General features: G+C 52.1%; 1 protein-coding gene across 10 annotated transcripts in view; it reads right to left on the bottom strand.

Annotated features, from left to right (window-relative positions):
• Positions 1–574: 574 nt before the first annotated feature.
• PAK3 (p21 (RAC1) activated kinase 3) overlaps positions 575–21,937 on the bottom strand; it is a 79,530-nt gene continuing 58,167 nt past the window's right edge. For 5 of the 10 annotated variants that reach the window (XM_043974070.1, XM_043974071.1, XM_043974065.1 and 2 more), the window contains 13 exons: positions 20,253–20,290; positions 18,898–18,969; positions 17,061–17,195; positions 15,748–15,910; positions 15,112–15,135; positions 14,394–14,457; positions 11,856–11,904; positions 11,580–11,692; positions 9,691–9,808; positions 9,313–9,412; positions 8,060–8,256; positions 6,445–6,582; positions 575–4,245 (listed from right to left, as the gene is read on the bottom strand). In XM_043974070.1, the coding sequence (XP_043830005.1) occupies positions 4,156–4,245; positions 6,445–6,582; positions 8,060–8,256; positions 9,313–9,412; positions 9,691–9,808; positions 11,580–11,692; positions 11,856–11,904; positions 14,394–14,457; positions 15,112–15,135; positions 15,748–15,910; positions 17,061–17,195; positions 18,898–18,969; positions 20,253–20,290 (1,301 nt within the window). In that variant the 3' untranslated portion in view covers positions 575–4,155. The remainder of the gene's footprint in view (positions 4,246–6,444; positions 6,583–8,059; positions 8,257–9,312; positions 9,413–9,690; positions 9,809–11,579; positions 11,693–11,855; positions 11,905–14,393; positions 14,458–15,111; positions 15,136–15,747; positions 15,911–17,060; positions 17,196–18,897; positions 18,970–20,252; positions 20,291–21,937) is intronic. The other 5 variants (XM_043974067.1, XM_043974069.1, XM_043974063.1 and 2 more) reach the window with 4 other exon arrangements.

Here is a 21,937-nt window from a genome sequence, read left to right as displayed (position 1 = left end):
TCTGTAAAATGGTGGGGCTGGACTAGATGAGCTCTCTAATCCCCTCTATCTCTAATGTTCTCTGACTCCCTGACTCAGGCAGAATGAACAACCCAATGGGCAAAGAAATTGGCTTGTTACAGGCTCATCGAATTCCAAAGATCCTCCTGCAAAATAAGAAGCTCTCCAATTCTCAGGAAACTTGGGCGACAAGAAGTTCATCCCTAATAGAGAGGGATGGGTGTGAAGACCCAATGGTAAAGTAGAATAAGCTCACCAGAAAGGAATCTAAATTAGACAATCAAAGAATAAATATTTGACTCAAGTCTTCATATACGGCCAGTCAGCGGCCAGTGAAAGAGCACAGACACACAGAAATTGACAAGGACGAACAGGCAGGGCCCGCGAGCGTAGCCGTTGTCCACCATGATGGCCGACACCAGACATCATGATGGCCAACCTGTGACCACTGCAGGGAAGCAACAACTCACTAATTCACAGGAAAACATCAAGGTTCTTTTTTTCTCTCCAGTCATCTCTATTGTGCTCCTCGCCCCTCTCTGCCCCTCCTGCTTCTGCCCACCCCCTGGCTGATTCAGGATCCCCCCAAGGCACCCGGATGGGAGAGGCCCTGGCATCACAGGAAAGAGCCCGGCAGATTCAGAAGGGATTTAAGGAACTATTGAAAGAGGTGGGGAAAGGGGAAAAGGTCTTTGCCCTATAGAGGAATGGATGGTCAAACGTTTCATACACTAGTCCTTCAGCAGACTTTTGGCAAGAGAAACAGCTTAGCAGTAATACTTCTTCAAAGTCTAAGTAGCTGTCCAACATCATGGAAGAGGGGTCTGAGCAAATGGCTGATCAGCATGGTATCTTCATTAGTCTGCTGGGAGAGCATGCCTACAGGCCTCAGTGGCCCAGCAGGGGTCAGAAAGGACCTGGGAGAACCCAGAAGAAGAGCCATTTCTCTACATGCAGTGACCCTAAGGAAAGGCCCCGAAGGCACACAAAGGACATGAATTATTCTTTCTGGTCAACCCAGGTCAGGGCTCCCCACTGCCCCCCCAAGGATAGCACACCCACCCCTCCACTGCAAACTAACAGTGACTTCTGCCTCTGGAAACAACTGACATCTATCACTGAGGAATACAAATACATATTGTCAACTGAAAGAAAAATTAAGGCCTCTCATTAGCTCAAACAGCTGTCTGGAAAAGCCCTGGCCCAGCCATCTTATCCCCCAGGGCCCAGCATACACATAGGCTGCTCCACACAAGGGACTGGCCTTGTATGTTGCTTCTCTCCTTTGTATGTTTCCTGGGAGGTCAAAGTCCCCCTAACTTTATATTCACGTGGGAAATTAGGGAACCAAAATCACCTCCCCAGTGGGACAACTGAGCCCATGGGCTTAGGCTACACTCCCCACAGGCAGTGTTTTCATTTCAGGGGGATAGCGGGAGTGTGTGGGTAGAGGAATGAATGGATGGATGAAGGGTCAGTCAGAGATAATGATATGGATGGGTGGATGGATGGATGGATATGTGGGTGGATCAATGAATGGATGAGTGAATGGGTCAGTGGATAGATGGGTGGATAGATAGATCATGGACAGATTAGTAGAGGGATAGGTGAGTGGACATACGAATGGAGAATAGATGGGACAGACAAATTAATAGATAAACAGATGGGTAGGATAGACAGAAGAATGAGTGAATGGGAGATTGGATGGGTGGATGAATGGATAAAAGTGCAGCAGAGCCCAGCCGTGCATCACATTCGAAGTCAGGAAGAAGGCTGAAAGAATAAGTAAACAAAAAAAGAATTCCACTATAATGAGCTATCATGGTGGCAAGAATGCTCGAGATACAAATGCAGAAGAGGAGAGTGACTCCAAAACATCTATAGGCAAAGGCTCAGAGAAAAACACAGTATGGACACAAACTAGAATTCCTGGAAGAAGCAAGAGTTTAAAGCAGAGTCTTAAAAATATTTTTATAAATGGAATGAGATTGCTTAAGGAAAAAGTGGAAAAGAAATGAGAACATTGGAAGAGAGAATTGGAAAGGGAATGAATGGATCAGTGGTTGGGTGGATCATGGATGGGACTTATGAATGGATGGATGGATGGATGGATGGATGAGTAGGTAGGTGAGTGAGCCAGGTGAACAGATAGATGGATAGATAGCTGAATGGAAGATTGGGTTAAATGGGTGAGTAGGTACGTGGTTGGATTGACAAATGGATAGATGGATTTTTTTTTTTGTCTTTGTATCCCCACTGCCTAGCACAGAGCCCTGCACATAGTAGGTACTTAATAAATGTTTATTTGTGTTGTTAATGGATGACATGTCAGGTATGTTACAGTGGGGATTCCTTTTGGGTATAGGTTGAGCTAGATGACCACTAAGTAGTCTACTCTGAGTCTGTGATTCTGTGAGTAGATGGAAGGAAGGCTGGATAAATGGATAGATGGTGGAGTAGATGAATGGGTACATGAGTAAATGGAAGAACGGATTGATGGGTGACTGGATGGATAGATGGGTAGATGAGTGGGTAAGTGGATGAATGGAAAGATGGGTAGACCTTCATAATGACAGGAAGAGGTTCACAGACTAAGAAACCCTCACTTACCCCTTTACTTCCTAGCCTGAATTCAGACACATTTTCTTCCCATGCCTGACCTACTACAACAAAAACCATGCGTTTTTCAAGGACTCAGAAAGCCAACTGTCCAAATCTTTTCAAGATGCCAATGAGCTCAAAAAAAGTAGCAAAGCCTTTCCTTTCTCTCCTTTCTTCCTCCTCTCTTCACTCCTTCCATCCCTTCCTTCCAGGAAAGCAAAAAGTACCAGTAGCTGAGTCTTTGGGGAGAGCCCGTGAAAGAGTGTCACCCATGCCTCAGTGGGCTTCTCAAGTGAAATTGTTTAACAGATTCCCTCCGAGGCATGTGGGCAGGTTCTTAGAATTCAAAGTTGCCAAATGGTCAACATGGCACACACCCTAACTGAAACCTGCCTGTGGAGATCCTGGAGTAGGGGAGCAGCACCCACATTCTCCCTAGCTGATGGCCAGTTCTCAAAGGGACACGAAGCCAGCAGCAAAGATGCTGCCCCAGCTCACTAGCACAGCGAGTGCTAACCAGTTCTCTCCTCACCAGATCTTTTTATTATTTAAAAAAATCACAATTATTGTCAGAATAAAAACGATTCAGCCCCATCAGGAGGGTGGGCAGAGGCTAGGTCCCTAAGTGCCACCACACATGGAAGGAGTCAAGAGGTAGCATGGAGATCTTTCTGGTAGCCCCGGGAGCAGCTTTCCAGGGATAAATTTGGGGGGGCAGCAGGAACAAGTTCTGCCATGTGACTCTCTGCAACCTTTTCCAGGCATCTGGGAGCATGGGAAGCCACGGGGTAGGGGTGGGGGAAGCAAGCAGAAAATGCAACCCCCAAACCAGACCTTCCTGAACACACTTACTTATCTTTTGCCTTTAAAAAATAAAATAAATGCGACAAGCTAACTTTCCCAAGGCAAATGCAGACCAAGAGTAAGACACACTGAGTTGACCCAAGGGAGGAGGCCCCAAACTTGGAGGGGCTGAGGGGAGGAGAAGAGGAAGGAGAAGGGAAGCCGGGTTCAAGGGCTGAGGTCATTCACAACACACTCATTCTGCCTCATGGAGGACAGACAGCCAAGCCATGACTTTCTGTCTATTCTACCACAGGGAAACTGAATGTGGGAATGAGAGCCAGGTGGGCAGATGGGCAGGAGCCATTAGAGAACCGGAGGGACTCTTTCTTCCTTCTCTAATGCCCAAGCAGACCAGACACTGGGAAAAGCGACAAGCCAGGCATTTGACAAGGAAGTGCACGGGCAGCCGGCCCGTGGTGGAAAGCGGCTCCTGGCTACTGGGCAGCTGGAGGCAACAGCCAGGAGCTGCTTCCCCCAGAGCCCCCTGCAGCCTTGAACTGGCTCCAGATGCTAAAGGGATGTGACTGGGGTGGGGGGAGAAGGCTCCATTCCCAGGAAGGCAGGCTCAGCCCCCAAGCCTTACGCCCCTTACACTGGGGACATCCAAAGTAGGTTTGTTGTGTGTCTGTCTGTCTGTCCTACAGAGTCTCGGGGGTCCGGCTCTACACACGCCAGGGCTGGGGCGGGTGAAGGCCCTCCCTCTCCTCACTAGCGGCTGCTGTTCTTAATTGCTTCTTTCGCAGCAAGGATCAGAGGAGTCAGACTGGAGAGAGGCTTGGCTAGTTTTAAAAATGGATGCTGCAATAAAAAAGGAAAAGATTGAGTATTACTGGGACGCCACAGGCCATTCTGCTAGGTTCCATTCTGTTCCATTTGGAACACTCTGGAACATTCTGTTCTGTGCCGGGACATGATGATGCATTAATGCACCTGGGTCCTCAGCTGATGCAAAGCCATAGGAGCAGAGACTGAGAGCTGGGGGGGACCTAGGAGGCTATCTGGTCCAACCCCCTCATTTAACAGATGGGGAAACTGAGATCCAGGGAGGGTAAGGGACTTGGCCAAGATCATGTAGGTAGAAAGAGACAGCAGCAGGATTTGAACGTGTCTCCTCTGACTCCAAAGTCAGTGTTCTGGGGATTTGCCCTTGAGATTTCTATGGCTTCCCAGAAGTTAACACCAACTCTGCGCTGGAACCCCAGGGCAAAGGTCTGGACCAGTCAGACCCTAATTTTCACTGACTTGTGAGTTGAGTTTACCTGGGAGGAGTCACCCTCATGGCTGCCAAACTCAGTGGCCGGTCTAGTCTTCCTACCTCGTTGGCGCCTCAGCAGCTTGGGGCACTGCTGACTGAGAACTCTCTTCTCTGCTGCCAGTTTACCTCCTATGCCTAAGCCCTGCTTTTCACAGACATCCCCCAAAGGTCAACTGACAGGACTCTGCTCTTCTCTCTCCACCCTCTCTCTACTCTCAGACTACAAGGATCCCATCCATATGGACAGCCCCCAAATCTGTCTCTAGTTCCAGTGAGTTATTTCTGGGTTCGACATCTCTACTTGGAAGGCCATTGGTGCCCTAACTCTATGTGATCCAAACCTGACATCAATTTCCCCTTGCTGCTGCTGCTACACACACACACACACACACACACACACACACACACCTCTGACTGACTCCTTATCCTGCTTTCTTCAGTTCTGACCCTTTTGCCTGGGCTAGAACCCTTGAAGTCAGCCTATGTACTCTCACCATTGAAGGCAGCTGGCTGGCCTGGGAGATGATGGCAGCAAAGCCGTCAGTTACTAGGCCCCAAACTATGTGTTGGCCACATGGGTGTGACTTCTGAGAGAAGACTCCAGGAGCCCTCTGTGGGAACCCAGGGGTGCCAGTCTAACCAGATATAGAGACTTTGTCCTCTCGCTTGGTCTAACTGACCAAAGGCTAAAGGCTCAGCGAGGCCGGGGCCGTGGCCTGTTGGCACTGAAAAACAAACGGCTGGCTAGCTGGTGGCTAAATCTGGTAGCAGCAGGTCCCCCGAAATCTGAACACGGGAGTCTCAACACATTCCCTAAAGTCCCGGAATTAAAAAACCATGGCTTCAGAACCTCTGAGACAAAGACTTGCCACTGCAAGGCCTCACTCCCACAGATGAACTTGGACATCAGTGCACTTTCTCTGAGTCCATAGGGATGTCGGGCACTCAAGACACCAAGCCCTGCATGAGTCTCCTTGGGAAGATTTTTTTAAATGGGGACCAAGAAGACAGAACACATGACTGGGAGTCAGGAAGCCTGGATCCTCAGGATGGCTCTCCCAGCCCCAGCTCCAGGATCCCATTGAGAGGGTACAGTGGAGTACAGTGGGAGCCAAAGAGGCTGGGGCCAAAGCCCTCCTTCCTACACATGTGACTTTGAGCCAATCAGGTCTCCTTTTGGGGCCTCAGTTTCTTCCTCTATGAAATGAGGGGGCTGGACTTGCTGAACACTAAAGACATTGTTAAGTCTAACTCGATGTTCCTGTGACCCTTTGATATTTTCTGGACCTCAATTTGCCCATCTCAGAAATGGGAGGCAGAGGAATGCCTCGAAGGTACCTTTCAGCTCTTGGGTCCTTCAGCTCTAGTCACTAGCCAAGCTTAGAACAGCCAAAGCAGAAGTTGAGGCCGCTGAGTCACTACAAAATGGGATGACGGCATTTAGGGCTGGACAGATCACACATGGCATCACAGCTATTGGAGAAAAAGCAGTCTGCCACCTTCCCTTTACAGAGTGGGAAACTGCTGCCTGCCCACTGAGGGCAAGGGACGTGGCCACAGTCACATAGGCCAAAGGACTTTGCCGCCCAAAGCTTTTCTAGAACCAAGACCCCACTTTGCAAACAGAGCCTCCCCGGATCAATCCCTTGAGCTACAAGTGTCTGCCAGGAACAGATCTGGCCAGCGAGAAGGCAGCCAAGGGGGCCCTGCCATCCTTCCCATCATCCTTCTCTTTGTTCTACCTGCAAAAGCTCCTTGGCAGAGCCTCGCCGGTCCACATCCATCTCCAGGCAGCGGTTTAAAAAGTCTCGGAACACAGGAGACAGTCTCTCAGGATTCTGGAGCTCCGGGGTGCCATTAGTAGCTATGAGGTACAAGGCCTGGGCAGAGACAGGAGACAGTTAGGCCAAGGAGCCAGTCCCTCTGAGTGAGCCCAACCCCAGTGAGGAAAGCAAGGGAGAAGGCCCGACATGATTGGCCCAAGGGCCTCCAGTTTGCAAAGGGTACCGAAGGCAGGCTCCACTGCTGGCTTCCACCATATCGGTCCAATCCACCAACGGCTCAGCAAGTACTAGCCGTGTGCAGAGCACCACAGTGGGGGCTGGGAATGCAAACAAACAGGCCCTTCTCCACTACCCAGAAGGATCTGGAAGGGACCTCAGAAGCCAGCTAGGCCAAGCTCCTCCTTTTACATAGAAGGAAACTGAGATTCAGGGAGGAAAAGGGGTATGTCTAAGGTCATGTGATCCATAGCAGAGCCAGAATCGAAACTGAGGCCCAGCACTTAGAAGAGCCAGGGGATTGAGATGGGGTGGGGGTGTGTGGGGGTGTGTGGGGGGGAGGTTCCATTTCTCTTAGAGCTGCCCTTCCACCCCTTCCCATCTTCTCTCTAATTGCCTCCCCCCCAACATGAGCCTGCTTGAGGTGTTCCATCCTAGGAGAGTTGGCTTCCCCTTCGGGCCTGCTTGGCCTGATCTAGGTGAGAGATTTGGTCTGGTCCTCTCGTCTCTAGCAGTTGGCAGGGGGGCACTAAGCATCCTGGGGCACGATGCTCCACAGGAAACCTCCTACCTGTCCCTGCTTCAGTTCCCAGGTTGGGACCAAAGGGAACCATCTGACTCAGGAGGCAGTCATGGGAACAGGGTCTCGAGGGAGCCTCCCTGAGCTGCATCCCTGTGGGCACAGGAGCTTGCAAACACCAAGGCAAAGTCCCACACAGGGAGCCTGAATCTCTGGGCACAGGCTGAGCCTGGGGCCTGCCCCTCTCCCCAGAGCAGGAGGCTGTGACCCATTGACCCCAGACTGGACTCTCTCTCTCTCTCTCCGACTAAGGCCAGAGTCTGCAAAATGTCCAAGGGGCTGTGGCTCCACTGCCGTAAGCCTCCCCTCCAACAGCCTCTCAGACTGAAAAAGATCATCCTCCCCCAGGCGCTGGCCAGTCCCTTGGACACCAGAGCTCTCTGCCCTCACTGAGCCCAGACTCCAGGGCTTAGCCGACTGGCTGAGCTGCCAGGCCCGTAGAAGCCAGCTCATCCAGGCCACTCAACTTAACAGGGGAGAAAACTGAGGCCAAGAGAAGGCCAAGAACCGGACCCTGGTTCCACAGGCAGTTAGGGCTAGGCCAGGGAGAGTATATGTGCTAGCTCTGAGGTACCTTCTGGACCTGAAATACATGGAGTCAAATAATGATGTTGTTCAGGGGACCCCAGTCTGACCTACGGCGAAGAAATGCTGCTCAGGGCTTTAGGAAAAGGTACAGGGAGCCCTTGTGGGGGAAGCAGCCTTAGTCATCCAGGGCCCTGCCCAACCCCTGAGCTGGGGGTGGGGTGGCAGAAGGGGGATCCTTATCCCTCTTACCCGGAGCGGATTTTCATTCAGGTATGGGGGTTCACCCTCCACCATTTCTATGGCCATGATCCCAAGGGACCAGATATCCACTTTAGGGCCATAGGCCTTCCTTGTCACCACTTCAGGAGCCATCCAGTAGGGGGTCCCCACCATGGTACTCCTTTTGCTTTGTTCGGGGGTGATCTGGGCACAAAACCCAAAATCCGCTGTGGAGAAGAGGACAGTGTTAGACCCAGGCCTGGCTGTGAAAGGGTCCCTCCCCTACCCATGCACTCAAAGGAAAACTTCCAGAACATGATAGGGATGCCCCTCAGCAGGCAGCAGGCAGGAAAGGGAGCTCACTCTGGGCTCAGGTGGAGGCTGTTTGTAATGATCCTCTACCCAGGAGAAGCATGGTGGCCCAGTGGAGAAAAAGCCACCAAGGGGTGAGTTCAAATCCTACTTGTGACACACACTGACTAGGAGGGATGAACGAGCTGGCAGACTTTGGCCCATCGTTTCCATGAGCGGCCATTTCGAGGGCTCACTACTCCCTTTCCTTGGGATCCTCTTGGAGTTTGGATGCCCCCCCACCCAGCCATTTAGTGGCTTCTGCCAGTGTTTCCTGAGCAGGCCTAGGAATGAACTCAACACCAACAACTCTCCAAGAGGCTGGGCCACAAAGGAAGCCCTTGGCTATGCCACCCTTCCTTGGAAGGGGAAGGTTCCTCACCGAGAGTTTCCTCTACCTCGCTGGGAGGTGGACATACAATTATTCCTATTTACAGATGAGGAAACTGAGGCCGGGAAAAGTGAAGGCTTCCCCTCTTGTCCCCTCTCCTCTGCTCTGGGCCACTGAGGGCCCCTTCTGAGGTCGCCTGGCCAAAGGGAGCTGAGGAAGACCCCCGACTTTCCTGCACAAGGGGAGCTGCCTGAGGGACCCCAGTACAGAGTGGTGGGGAGATTCTCTGGGCAATATGAGGAGGGTTTCCCAGTACCGTGGGCTCGATCATGGCTCATCCAGGACTACCGTGCTGGCCTACTACAGAAGCACATGGAGCAACAGAAGCTGGCCAGTCCTATATTTCGTGAGCAGAAGCTCCCTGAGGGCAGGCTCTGTTCCATTTTTGTCTCTGTATCTATCTGCCTCCTGAATGGAAGTGCCTTAGAGTGGGATGCCTGGACACGGAACGACGCGATGCCCTCGCCGAGGCCCCAGAGCCGCCAGCTTCTCCACTCTGGCTCCTCCCATTGAGGGAGGCCCACACCCCCTGGGCACCTACTCAGTTTGACGGAGCCATCCATCCCGAGAAGAATGTTGTCACTCTTAATGTCTCTGTGGATGACTTGGTTGGAATGCAAGAAATCCAAGGCCTGGAGACACTGAACCAAAAGCATCCTGTTAGTCAGAGGGCTCAAAGCATGTTCTGGGTTGGACCCAATCCCGACCATCCCCAGCTGGGTACACCACTGGCACCCAAAAAGCCCGGCCAAGGGGATGGTAAGAATCAGGGTGAGAAGTGGGGGTGGGGCCCAGATACCCTGGAGGAGACTCCACGCTCTGGTGTCCATGGTCGGTCCGTTGGCCTGCAAGGTCCTCAGAGGCCAGCACTTCCAAGGCCGAGGACTCCCCTCCCTTGGGGCATGTCTTAACCTCTTACCTCTCGGCAGACGGCTGCTATCTGGCCTTCATCCATACAAGTCTCCGTGACGACGTCAGTCAGAGAACCACCAGCCAGGTACTCCATCACTACCCACAGCTCATCACCCACTAAGTAGCTGTGAGGAGCAAAGGAAGGGACGGAGCTAAGGGAACGCCCCCCCAACTCCCACCCCATGAGGCCAGGACAACTGGATCGAGGCTCAAAGAACCTGGATCTAAATCTCCTATCTGATACTTAACTGGCCTCAATTTCCTCATCTGTAAAAGGGACTAAATGACCTCGAAGGTCCTTTTACAGTCTGACAACTCAGGTCTTATGCTCTAGAATGATGCTACGGACAAGCTGGAAAGCCACATGGCCCCAGTGGTTAAGAGAGCAGAGGAAACGGGAAGGAGGGAAGGTCAGGACAATGAATCCCCGGAAGCAGGCAGTGAACCGTGGTAGTGTAATTCCAGCTCAGTCTGAATTCTTCATATGGGCATGTTACACATGAAGAGCATCTAGCGATATCCTGGGGCAAATACAGGTATTGGGCCTGGAGTCCAAAGAGCTGCTGTGAATTGATGGGCAGGTCCCTCTCCCACTGTTACCAACATCAAGGAGGCTGAGGTGGGCACTGGCCTCCCTTCTCTTGTAGGACCTGGCAGCAGCCAGCTTTCTGAATCCAGCCTTTAAACTAGTGAACTGACTACATGATCATGAGGGAGAGTTGGAGATACAGGCAAGGCCTGGATGTGGTGCAAAGATATGGCTGGGCCTAGCTTCCCAGCTATGTTTGTCCCAGACCACCCCAGGCCATTCTGAGGCCTTCTCACTTCTCTTGGAGCAGCTGTATGAGTGGGTGCCCACAGGCTGAGCACAGAGCCTCCAACTCCCACTGTGTCATAAGAAAGGGTTGGCCTAATGGTCTCGGGGCTCCCTTCCCATGCTGGGCTCGTGCCTAACTGATAAACCAGTACAAGACCCCATCCTCTCATACAGAAGGTAAGCGAAAGGGTAGCTAGTTGGCACAGTGGATAAAGCACCAGCCCTGGATTCAGGAGGACCTGAGTTCAAATCCAGCCTCAGACACTTGACACTATTTGTGTGACCCTGGGCAAGTCAATTAACCCTCATTGCCCGCCCCCCCCCCAAAAAAAAGGTAAGTGAAGCCTGGAGGAAGAAGGACCCACAGCCAATGAGAAGCACTGAGCTCAAAACTGGCAGATTCTCCCCAGCTGATAACCACGATATTGTCAGGATAGGAGGCGCTAAATGGAGAGCCTCAGGCCCAGGAAGCAGGGGTGGCCTGTAGAGTGCTTTGCTGCTAGACGGCAGATGCCCCACCCCCTTCATCTTTAAGGGCTTCCCAGCCAGGAACTTACCTGGGTCACTAAAGCAAAGGCCACTTGGGCCCTCCCCATCATGGCCCACACTACCAGTGGCCATGGGGGAACACTAGCTGAGCAGGGGGCCAAGCCTTAGCCTAACCGTATGGGAAATTTGCCCACTTAGGACACGGAGCCTTGCAGCTGTGCCCGTGGGCAACAAACCTCCTCCCCAGGATGATTTTCACTTCCCCTGGGCCCTTCCCTGGGGCTGCCCATCTCCTGACCCAATCCGAGAGAGCCCCTGGCTGTGATGCCAAGTGTGGAGAGAGCACTACCAGGAGCTAAGCAGCCTCCTCATGAGCATATAGGTTTGGGGCCAAGGCCTCTCCACATGTGGGGCGCTGGTTCACTGAACTGTAGGTGCCAAAATGAGAGCCTACGTGACCCAGGGACTGGAGGTACCACCACTAGCTGTGATGCCCTACGGCAAGTGACTTGACCTGCTGGAGCCTCACCTTGAGGGCTCTCTACAAAGGGCCCGCCCACCACCACAGCCCCCAGCAGAGAAGTGCTTACCTGTCTAAATAATTCACAATGTTGGGGTTCTTATTTTCCCTCATGACCAGAATCTCGTTAATAATTAATTCCTTCTTGGGCTGTTGCTGGAGGTTCATCTGCTTTATGGCCACCTGAGAGGACATCGGAGACCCAAGCATGAATGTGATCCAGGAGGGCCCCCCCTCCCCATCAGCTTCCAAAACAATCCCAACATCTCTGGAGAGAGGGCTGGCATGGGGGCCTTGGCCAGGCGGGCCTGGGCTCCTTGCAGACTAGTTTGATGGTAGCACTTACCTCTTGTCCTGTGGCGATATCCAATGCAGTATAGACAGTACCTGATGCCCTGGGGATTGGAGAGAATGGAGAAAAGGGCTTAATTAGTGACCAAGGAGACTGGGCCCAATTGTTGGCATTTCTGCCTCTTGGAAGGAAAAGGAGTGATGGAGAGTGCTTGGGGCAAAGCCCTGTTCACAAGTCCTTCTTTCTCCTCTGTAATTGAAGGGATAAGAAGGAGCAAAGCTGGGACCACAGCTTCTCCAACCCTGCTATCTCTACCCTTCACCCCTCACCTCTCACCCCTCCAGTGGTGGAGGGAGTTCTCACACCAGGAGTGATTTCCCAAAGCTGCTATGTGAGTGTCTTAAACTGTGAGCCTCCTGAAGGCAGGCTCCTCATCTTAGCTAAGCTCTCTCTCTCTCTCCCTGCACACAGTAGATGTTCAATCAGAACTTTCTTTGCCTCCTAATATCCCTCTGGCTGGCAAGACAGGCACTAGTGGAGTGTGCTGGAGCCAGCTCAGTCCACTGTTCAGTTTTCTGGGTGAACACTTACACTTCTGTAGTCTGTACAACCCAGGGCTGGACTTCCTGTTTTGTCAGTGATCACGACTTAAGAACATGTTAACTATTCTGCCTAGGAGAGTGCTCGGAGTGAAGTCAGCAGCAGCCTGGAGGCCTGGCCACTGGGGGCTTTATTAGTAGTGAGTGTGGGGCAGCTAGGTGGCACAGTGGATAAAGCACTGGTCCTGGATTCAGGAGGACCTGAGTTCAAATCCAGCCTCAGACACTTGGCACTTACTAGCTGTTGTGACCCTGGGCAAGTCACTTAACCCTCATTGCCCCACAAAAAACCTCCACAAAAACAGCAAGCAAGCGATCAATCGCTGACATTTACAGAGCACCGCCGTCATTCAGGGTCTCAGTCCTGGGGTTCACGTTCTTCCTCCTCCCTCACTCCCCCACATCTAGTCAGTCGCCAAGTCACAAGACCAGTGAGTCCAAGCTGGAAGGGGCCTCAGAAGGTGAAGGAAGGGAGGCCCAGGACAGCCAGCCAAGGTCGGCCATACATGGGGTGCCTTGGGCTTCTCCCTCTAGGTTATCTCCTATGTCCACATTCATCCCCTCCACACGGAGGCACCTCTCCCTAGACTACTCCAAGGGTCTCTCTCCTCGCTATTCTGCCAAAGTGATCATCCAACTGAAACACTCCTCTGTTCAAGAAGCTTCAGGGGCTCCCTAGTGCATGCGGGATGAATATAAAGTCCTCCGTCTGGCTCCCCCCAGACTTTCCGGGCTGATCCCACATTGTTACACCTGACGCTCTCAATTCCCCAGCCAACGTGGTGAGACACAAGATTCCATCTTTCCCAGCCCTGCCACGGTATCTCTCCTCACCTCTGCCCCTTGGAACTCCCAATTTCCTTCAAGGCCCAGCTGAGGGGCCACTTCCCTCATCCCTCTAGTGCTCAGAAATCATGCTCAAGTGACTTCCCTGTGTATGTGGTGTTTTCTGCAGATAGAATGTGATTTCTTTTAAGGTAGACATGATTTGGGTCTTTGTCTGTGTCCAGTGCCTGGGATAGTGCCTGGCACATAGGATGTACTTAATGAATGCTTATGGGAGTGACCTAGATTGACTCTGCCTGCTGAGTGCCCATTCTCAGGACAGTACCACTGACTTCCCACACCCTCCCTTTGTCTGCTTGGGAGGAAGGAGGAATATGGACAGGGATTCCATAGGAAGGGGAGAGGAAGGAAGTACTGAGCTCTTTCATCTCGGCAGATCAGGAAAGGAGGAAGCGTCTCCACCAGGCCCCAAAGCATGGCGAGGCTGCAGCAGTGGAAACAGTGGATGGGGAGGGGAGAGGGCCCCAGGAGACAGGAGAGGGGCAAGCCAAGAAAAGCGCAGGGTGGCTGGAGGCCAGATGCCGCCAGCAGGGGCCTGCCCAGGGAAGGGGGCCAGACACCTGTGTGGCCAGTCTGAAACCATCCCGGGACTTAGGGTGGGTGGGATCTTGGAGATCATCTTTTGACAGCTCAGGAAGCCCATGCTGGCCACAAGGGGAGGTTCGGAGCAATGGGCCCATGGTGATGAAGTGATCTGCCCATGGTCTCCCAGCTAATAAGTGACAGACCTGGCCTGGGTCCTCCTGGCTGGCTCTGTTCTCAGCACCTGCTCTGATGCCCAGGCACTCAGACAACCACCCCACATCCCAACCTCCCTCAGAGCCTGCTCATCCCTTTGCCCCAAATAGCCTCGAGTGAGTTCCATGTGCATGGATCGCCTGTTCCTCCAGCCTGCCTGCCCAACCCTGTCACACACACAGACACACACGAACGTATACACACAGAGACACAGACATACACATACACATGCAAACGCATACACAAACACACACGAACTTATACATACATACACGCACAGACACAGACACATACAAACATACACAGACATACATGCACACAGAGACACACGTGAACATACAGACAGAGACACACACACACACACACACACACACACACACTCCCCACAGGATCGCAGGGATTCACTCACCCTTGGCCAATTTTTTCAAACCTCGTGTATTTCTTCTTGGGATCCCCAATGCTCACAATGCTTCCTAGGAGGGAGACAAAGGACGAAGGCCAAAGGCTGGTCAACAGCACAGGGGAATGAGGCCCCGAAACCCCTAAGGGGTCACTGCCTGGCTGGGGGACCACCCGGGGGAATGAGTGCCTTGTTCAGGGCCTCAGGCTGCTCCTCTGGGAAATGGGAGCAGTTGCAACGGCTGGTCTACACTGGAGAGCAAAAGGCAGGAGTCTCGGGCTCTGGGTTTGGCTCAGGACGGCCTCATTTCGATCCTGTCACTCGAGGTCCATTGATTTGCTTGGCCCCAAGGGGAAGCACAGGGAGCAATGGGGTTAAAGACTTGGGCTCCATAGAAGGAAAAACTTCCTCTCAGCTGGAGCCATCCCAAAGTGGAATGGACTTCCTAGAAGGGTAGTGAGTTCCCCGTCCCTGAAGTCTGCAAGTAGAGGCTGAATGAGCATTTGTTGGGAATGTTACAGAGGATTCCTATTTGGACTATGGGTTGGAATAGAGGAGGGCTAGCGGAAAGAGCATTGAATTTGGAGTCCATCCCAGCTCTGCTATTCACTAGCTGTGTGACCTTGGGCAAGAGCGTTGGGGTAGCTGGATAAGGAGTCGAAGGACCTGGGTTCAAATCCTGGCTCTGCTGCTTACTACCTGTATGAGCATGGACAAGTCACTCTACCTCTCTGAGACTCAGTTTCCTCATCTGTAAAATAAGAGGGTTAGAATAAATCAGGGGTCAGCAAACGACTTCCCATGGGCCAAGTGTGGCCGGTGCCTGTTTTTGCACATCACCAGCTAAGAATGGTTTTGACATTTTTAAATTCAGTTTTCTTGGATTTAAAAATCTCCAAACCATCCTCAGCTTGCAGGCTGTTCAAAAACAGACAATGGAGGGGGGCGAGGGCGGGGGGGGGGGGGGGAAACAGGGGCAGGGACAGGGACAGGGGAGGGGCCAGATCAGTTTGCTGACCCCTGAACTACACGATCTCCGAAGTCCCCTCTGTAGACTTCAGCTTCCTTGTCTGGGACGTAAGGGAGGGGACCTCAAGCAAACGAACTCTGAGGTCCCCTCCGACACAATCGCTGGCCCTACGACCTCCTTTGGGCCTCGGTTTCCTCCTTCGTCTCTAAATCCCATGACCCTATGGCCCCTCTGGGGTCCCTCTCAGCTCCAAAGAGGAGGAGGTTGGGACTCTCAGGCCAGCAGGTTACAACCTGAGTGACAAACGTCTGTTCCTCCCCACCCCCTCCAAAAGAGCCAGCCAGACCGAGAGAGAGCCAGAGAGCCGGGGGGGATGGGGGGGCAAGCACTCACTCAGCTTTTCCAGGATCTCCTCATCTGTCATCTTAGACTTCTTCCTCTGCCGGTCAGCATTCCGATACAGAGTGTTGGAGGGTGAGTTCTCTGCTGTGGGGGCAGAAGCCTCCTTGGGGGTAGCCACGGGCAGAGCAGCATCCATCACAGAACGTGTATAAATCTGCAAGACGTGTGGAACCACCATGATAAGAGGCGTTTCCTGGGGAAGTGACTACACAATCCCAGGGCTGGACAAAGGGGGGGGGGCTTTCTAAAGACACGATTGGTATCAAGTGGTCTGGCTTTGGAAAAATCTGCTGCCAACCAAGGTGCTCTGAGGTCCCTTCTAACCAGTGACCTAGGAGCCCATCGGCCTTCCTCCCCCGTCTCATCAGAGAGGTGGTGGACTATAAGTACAGAATAAGGCATGCGTTACCCGACCTAGATTTTGCTAAACTGTACTTGGGAAGATTTTTTTTGGCGGGGGGGGGGGGGGGGATAACTACGTTTAAAAAAACACTAAGAAAACTTTTTTTAAAGAAAGGTATGCTGGGGGGCAGCTAGGTGGCACAGTGGATAAAGCGCCAGCTCTGGATTCAGGAAAACCTGAGTTCAAATCCAGCCTCAGACACTTGACACTTACTAGCTGTCATTTAACCCTCATTGTCCCGCAAAAAAAAGGAAAAAGAAAGATATGCTGGGTCAAAAGAACCCCCTCCCAACTCCCTTCCCCCAGGCCCTTGTTCCTACCTCTCTCCTTTGGTCTGTTCTCTAGGAAATCCCCAAGTTCCAACCTCTCTGCCTCTCCCAAGCCTCCCTGACCTGACCTGGCTCACAACTCCAACCCTCCAGAATTCCTCCTAGCCTGCTCCAGCCCATGCTGACCGCTTCCCTTCTCTGAACATCAACACCTGTTGGCTGTGTGACCTTAGCAAAGTCACTTAACATCTCTTGTCCAGCATTTCCTCACATATTAACAGGGCATTTTACATGCCATCTCTCATTTGTGTCCTACAACGACCCCAGGGAATAGGTGGCCCAGACACTACTCTCTCCACAGCTCCAGTGAGGAAACCCACATTTGAGTGTGGCAGTGACCCTGAGGTCTCACTCTCTTCTATTAGCTCCTACCAGACCAGAAAACTTCCGAGGACAGGCCTGGCATGGGATCGGGTCATCCAAGGACCAGGCTAACCAAGGGCAAAGAGGAGCTGGGGGAAGAACCAGAAAGGGTCACACATTGATCTCTAGAGGACCTCCCACAGGCCTGGGTACATGGGAGGTGTCCAATCAGGGCTCAAGGAGGGGAAACATCTGTCAGGACAACTTACAGATTTTGTGTGCTCGGGGCGGGGCGCGATTACTGGTGGGGGCTCATTCTCCTCCTCTTCTTCCTCTTCCTCATCTTCATCTTCTTCTTCGGACACCGGGGGAGCCAAGGGAGGTTCGGATGCTGTTTTTGTACTCTACCAATGCAAACGTCATCTAAGTGCTCAGTGTGAAACCATTCCCTATCTTTCTTCTTCTAATGGGGGCAATTATACATTTCAACAGACATGCTGGCCCATAGGCATTAATTTTTGCAAGTGGATTGACATGTCATTTTAACATTGGATTCAAAATATAGAATTAAAAAACATCTGAGCCAGAAGGGGCCTTAGAGACCCCCAAGTCCACCCCCTTCCCAATGGATGAATCCCATTCACCAATATGAGACACAATCTAGAGCAAGATTAAAAGAACTACAAATACCTAAGTACGATGAGGTACACCTGGCCTTTCACAGTTCATAGAATGAGAGATTGTCAGAACTGTCAGAGACCCTTTAGTCCAACCACCTCATGTTACAGAGGGGGCAAACTGAGGCCTTCAAAAGGAAGAGATCTGTCCAAGGACACAGAGCAAGTCAGTGCCAGAGCTTGGGCATCCAGGTCTCCTAACTCCTACTTCATGGTTTGTTCCACTGCAACATGTGCCCAAACGGGACTTGCCCAAAGTATGGAGAGAGGCTAAACACAGAGCTTAGAAACAACAGGGTGCTTAGAGCAATTACATAAAACAAGCATGGGAAGTTAAAAGGGAATTTTTTTCCCCAAAAGGAACTAGCATGACTAATTCTCTTTGAGTTTAAAAACAGCAAAGCCATTTAATATGGGAGGCAGCACCAAGAAAGAGAAGAGAGTCCTGGCCTGAAAGTCAGAAGACTTGGGTTTCTAATCCCACATCTACAACTACAGAAATGACTGGATGATAACTGTGATAAGAAGCATTTTTATAGCACGTTCAGGTTTGCAAAATGCTTTACAAATGTGATCTCATTTTCCCTCCCTTGGCCTCAGTTTCCCCCTCTGTAATATGAGGGGGGTTGGACTCAAGGGTCTCTCAGGGCCCCTCTACCTCTGCCAGGCATTCAAGGCCCTCCCTCTCCCTTAGATGCATGGTGTGATCCAACTAGACTTAGTCCCTCTCTGTTCCCAAGGCCACCCTGGGCTCTCCCATCTCTGTGCCCTCTATTCCCCTCAAAGGCCATGCTCTCCAAGAAGCTGTCACTGATCTCCCTGGGTGCTCATGCCCTTCTCCTCCAGAGCCCTTGTGGTTTTCCATCCCTCAGACACACGTATTTAATATTGGGTTTGTGTTGAAGCTCCAAGCCTTACCTCAGGAGAGCCCCTGAAGGTTTTACATGCACTCTCAAAATTGACCCTTTCAACAACGCCCTGAGGTGAGTGCTATGGGCATCGCTAGCCCTATTTTACAGATGAGGAAACTGAGGCTCTGAGAGATTGAACGATTTGCCCAAGGACACACTCCTTGTTAGTCAGGAGTGGGATTTGAACTCAGGTCTCCCCTGACTCCTGGTCCAGCGATCTTGCCTCCACCATCACACTGCCTCAAGATTTGGCCTCTCACCCAGCTTGGAGTCTGCATAGAGTAGGCACATTGTTGTACTGGCTGAATGAATGAATGAATGAATGACATTCTGTCATTCTATGAACCACGAAAGGTCAGTGAGTGGGGGTACCTTGCCATACTTAGGTGTTTTGAGTTCTTTCAATCTTGCTCTAGATTGTGTCTCATATTAGTGAGCAAGAAAGTGAACGAGATGGTCTCTCGAGTCCCTTCTAGCTTAGCCATCCTCGGGCTATATGGTTTGATTCCAATGTTTACCTGAGCCTTCACTCCCTCGGCAGCTGAGGTATCCAGGTAACAGAGGGAAGCTGGTCTTGGAATCAAAGTCTGCTGTGGATCATTGACAATAGCATCTTACCCCAGAGTGGCTGTCAGCCGCGGTTAACACACATTCGCCTCCTTAATATGGGCCCTGCTACGTGAATCCTGATTCACCCCTAAGAACTGAGTTATTGCCATGCACTGGGGCTGTGAGGTTCACAATGGAAATCAAACACATGCAAAGATGTGAAGGGCTGGCATGGGGAAGAGGAATCAGGCCCAAAGTGGGCAGGGGCAGCTACGGGGGAGAGACTGCGACTGAACATCAGGAAAAGTTTCCTAGCAATCGGGGATGTCCAGAAATGGGACAGGCTATGCCAGGAGGTAGAGACTTCCCCTTCACGGCCGGCCAGCTGACCGCCTATTGGAAAGTTTCAGCCCTAGGTAGGAGGTTAGACTGGATGACCTCTGAGGTCCGTTCCAACTCTCAGGGTCCTGGGTCCTATGATAAACAATGCAATAGAAATGTGAAACAAGAAACGTGAATTTGTCACACTGATTTACAAATGCGCTCAAGTACACGGGCTTCACTCTAGTGAAGGCTTACTAGGCAGCCGTGGTAAGCCAGTGGTTGCAGCTATAACAGGCCAGAGCATCAGGATGAATCAAGGCACATCTCTAAGATGCTGAAGTGGAATCTCCAAGGGGGCTCTGGCCATGGGATGACCATGGCCAAGCAGAGCTCAGCCTCAACCAGCCCCCTGTGAGGTCAGCATTCTAGCTAGCTCCATGGAAGAGCTTCTGAGTACACTAAGTTGGGCTCAAGGAGACGTGGCCTCCAGCCTAGATCTACCAGATTCAGTGTGTAACTTTGTCTCTGAGCCCCTCAATAAAAGGGGTTGGTCATCTCGGGAGACAGATGGGGCATCATGGTTGTGCTATGGCGGACAGGCCCATTTGTTTGGTCCAAGTGCTTCCCTTTGTAATGGTGGGGCGAGGAGGCGGGGGCAGGGGGAGGTGCTATTGCAGGCTGGATATGAAAACATCAACCCAAAGCCCCCCTAAAATATTACAAGATAAAATAAGGGAGCTGGACTAGACAGTCCCTAAGGGCCCTTCCAGCTCCACCATTGGAGGCCTCAGGCATGGCGGGTCTACAAGGTGGTCAACCCCTGGCTGAGAAATCTGGCCGCTCCCAGGATACATGCCCCTGTCTGGGCCTCACGGACTCCCGAATCGCTAAGGGTTTTCCAACCCCAGCCCTAAGGTCTTTGTGGTTCTACACCTAAATTCTTTTGTACCCATCCCAGCAGAAATGAAGATAAGGTGGAACAGTCCCAGTGGTTGCTTACCGAAGGATGGGCTGCTAAGTACCCATGAGCACTTCTATCTGCAAGGAGCAAAAACAAAGCAGAGACATCACTCAGCCCTGCCCGCCCAGGGGAAACTGAGGAAAGCTGCCTCCTTATCTGGGGGGGCGGAGCAGGACCCACAACAGGTGCTTGCTAAGTGCTTTTTGAATGTTGAGCCCCAGAGGGAAAACCAGAAGCCGTGGAGGGAAGGTACAGAGGGGGCAGATCTGTGCTGGATGTCAGCAGGATGTTCTCTGCAGTGAGAGTCATCCCGGAGTGGCCTGGGCAGGAGCTTCCCTACCTCTCCCCCAAGGAGAAGCTGTCTGCCACATAAGGGGACTAAGGAATTGATTGGGACTTGAAGGTCTCACATGTCTCCTTCAGCTTTCAAAGACTCCTGGGTCTGCTTGGCCCACCAGGAGGCCAGGCCACCTCAAAGCTTCCTTCACTGCACTGAGTGTGCTGAGAGGGGAGGGAACGGGCGCATTCTCCCTCCTTGGGGCCATTCACAAAGAAGCTTGGACTAGGGCCCAAGGCCAGCCAGCACAATCCCCAGCTGAACACACAGGGCACCTGGCAGGGGTCAAACCCCAGCCCACTCTGCCTTCTGAGCTCAGCCCTACTTAGGAGGGAATGGTCCTATTTTCTAATATCGAACCACTGGGCGGCTTCCCCCTATTCTTTACTCCTGGTTATCTCGAGGGCCGAGCAGAGCCAACCAGCTGAATCCCTCCTCCACAGGAGAGGGCCTCTGAGCACTCCCTTCTCCAAGCTCACCAGCCTGCTCTCCTCTTTCCTTCTCTAGTCACCCACAAGGGTGAGAGGGATGTGGAGGTCTGCAACAGCAGGCAGAGACAGAGAGAGAAACAGACACCCCAGGCTGGGAGCCAAGAAGGCTGCTCCATCCCAGATTCGGGAATAAGCTAGGGCCCCTAAGGATGGAAGAGCTGGATAGGAGAGGGTGTAAAAAGGGTGTGGTCCCATACAAGTTTAGAGGAAGCCAAAGCAGTGAGCAGCTATGAATTCAGGGGGCTGATGCTCAATCAGAATTCCTGCCTCTCAGCAAACAGGCTTTGGATCAGAGGTGTTGGCCAAGGCCAAAGTGTCAGCTTCTTTCACTTCGTGAGGATTGTATTGGGGAATGACATTGACATTGTGGGGAAGGAAGAATCAATAAAACCTTTTTTCAAAAGTTCCAAGAGCTGCTTGGTACCCCGGACCTTGCCCCCTTGGGGTATCCTCCCTGGTCAGGAGAAGCTAATGAAAGGGCCTTAGGAGAGACTGTGGGGGAAGGGCATCTGTTCTCTGGAGAGAGACCAGAAGAGGCTGGACCCAGGCCATCCTTACTTTGGAGGCAATGAGAGTAGGCTGGAGACCTTGCCCCACCTACATCTGCACTGTAGGCATGGGGAGAGGGCTCAGCGCCCTGTGCCAGCCTTGCTCACTGCATCACAGAAGCTCAGGATTGGTCCTCAGCATTGCCCAAAAGAAATCCCCTTAGTGGTCAGCCAGCCTCTGCTTGAAGTCACCTGGAGGCAGAGAACTCTCCTCCCCATTCCACACACATGGGCAGTTCAGCTCACACCTGACACTGAGCCCCAAATTTGCCTCAGCAACTTTCCCCATTTCTTCTGGTTTGGCCCCCAGGGCCCAAAAGGGGAGCCATAGAGAGGTAGGTAGACCCA

Source organism: Dromiciops gliroides, chromosome X (assembly GCF_019393635.1).
Source record: "Dromiciops gliroides isolate mDroGli1 chromosome X, mDroGli1.pri, whole genome shotgun sequence".
Lineage (NCBI taxonomy): Eukaryota > Metazoa > Chordata > Mammalia > Microbiotheria > Microbiotheriidae > Dromiciops > Dromiciops gliroides.
Note: the sequence above shows the minus strand (reverse complement) of the source record. Positions and strands in the feature narration are given on the sequence as shown.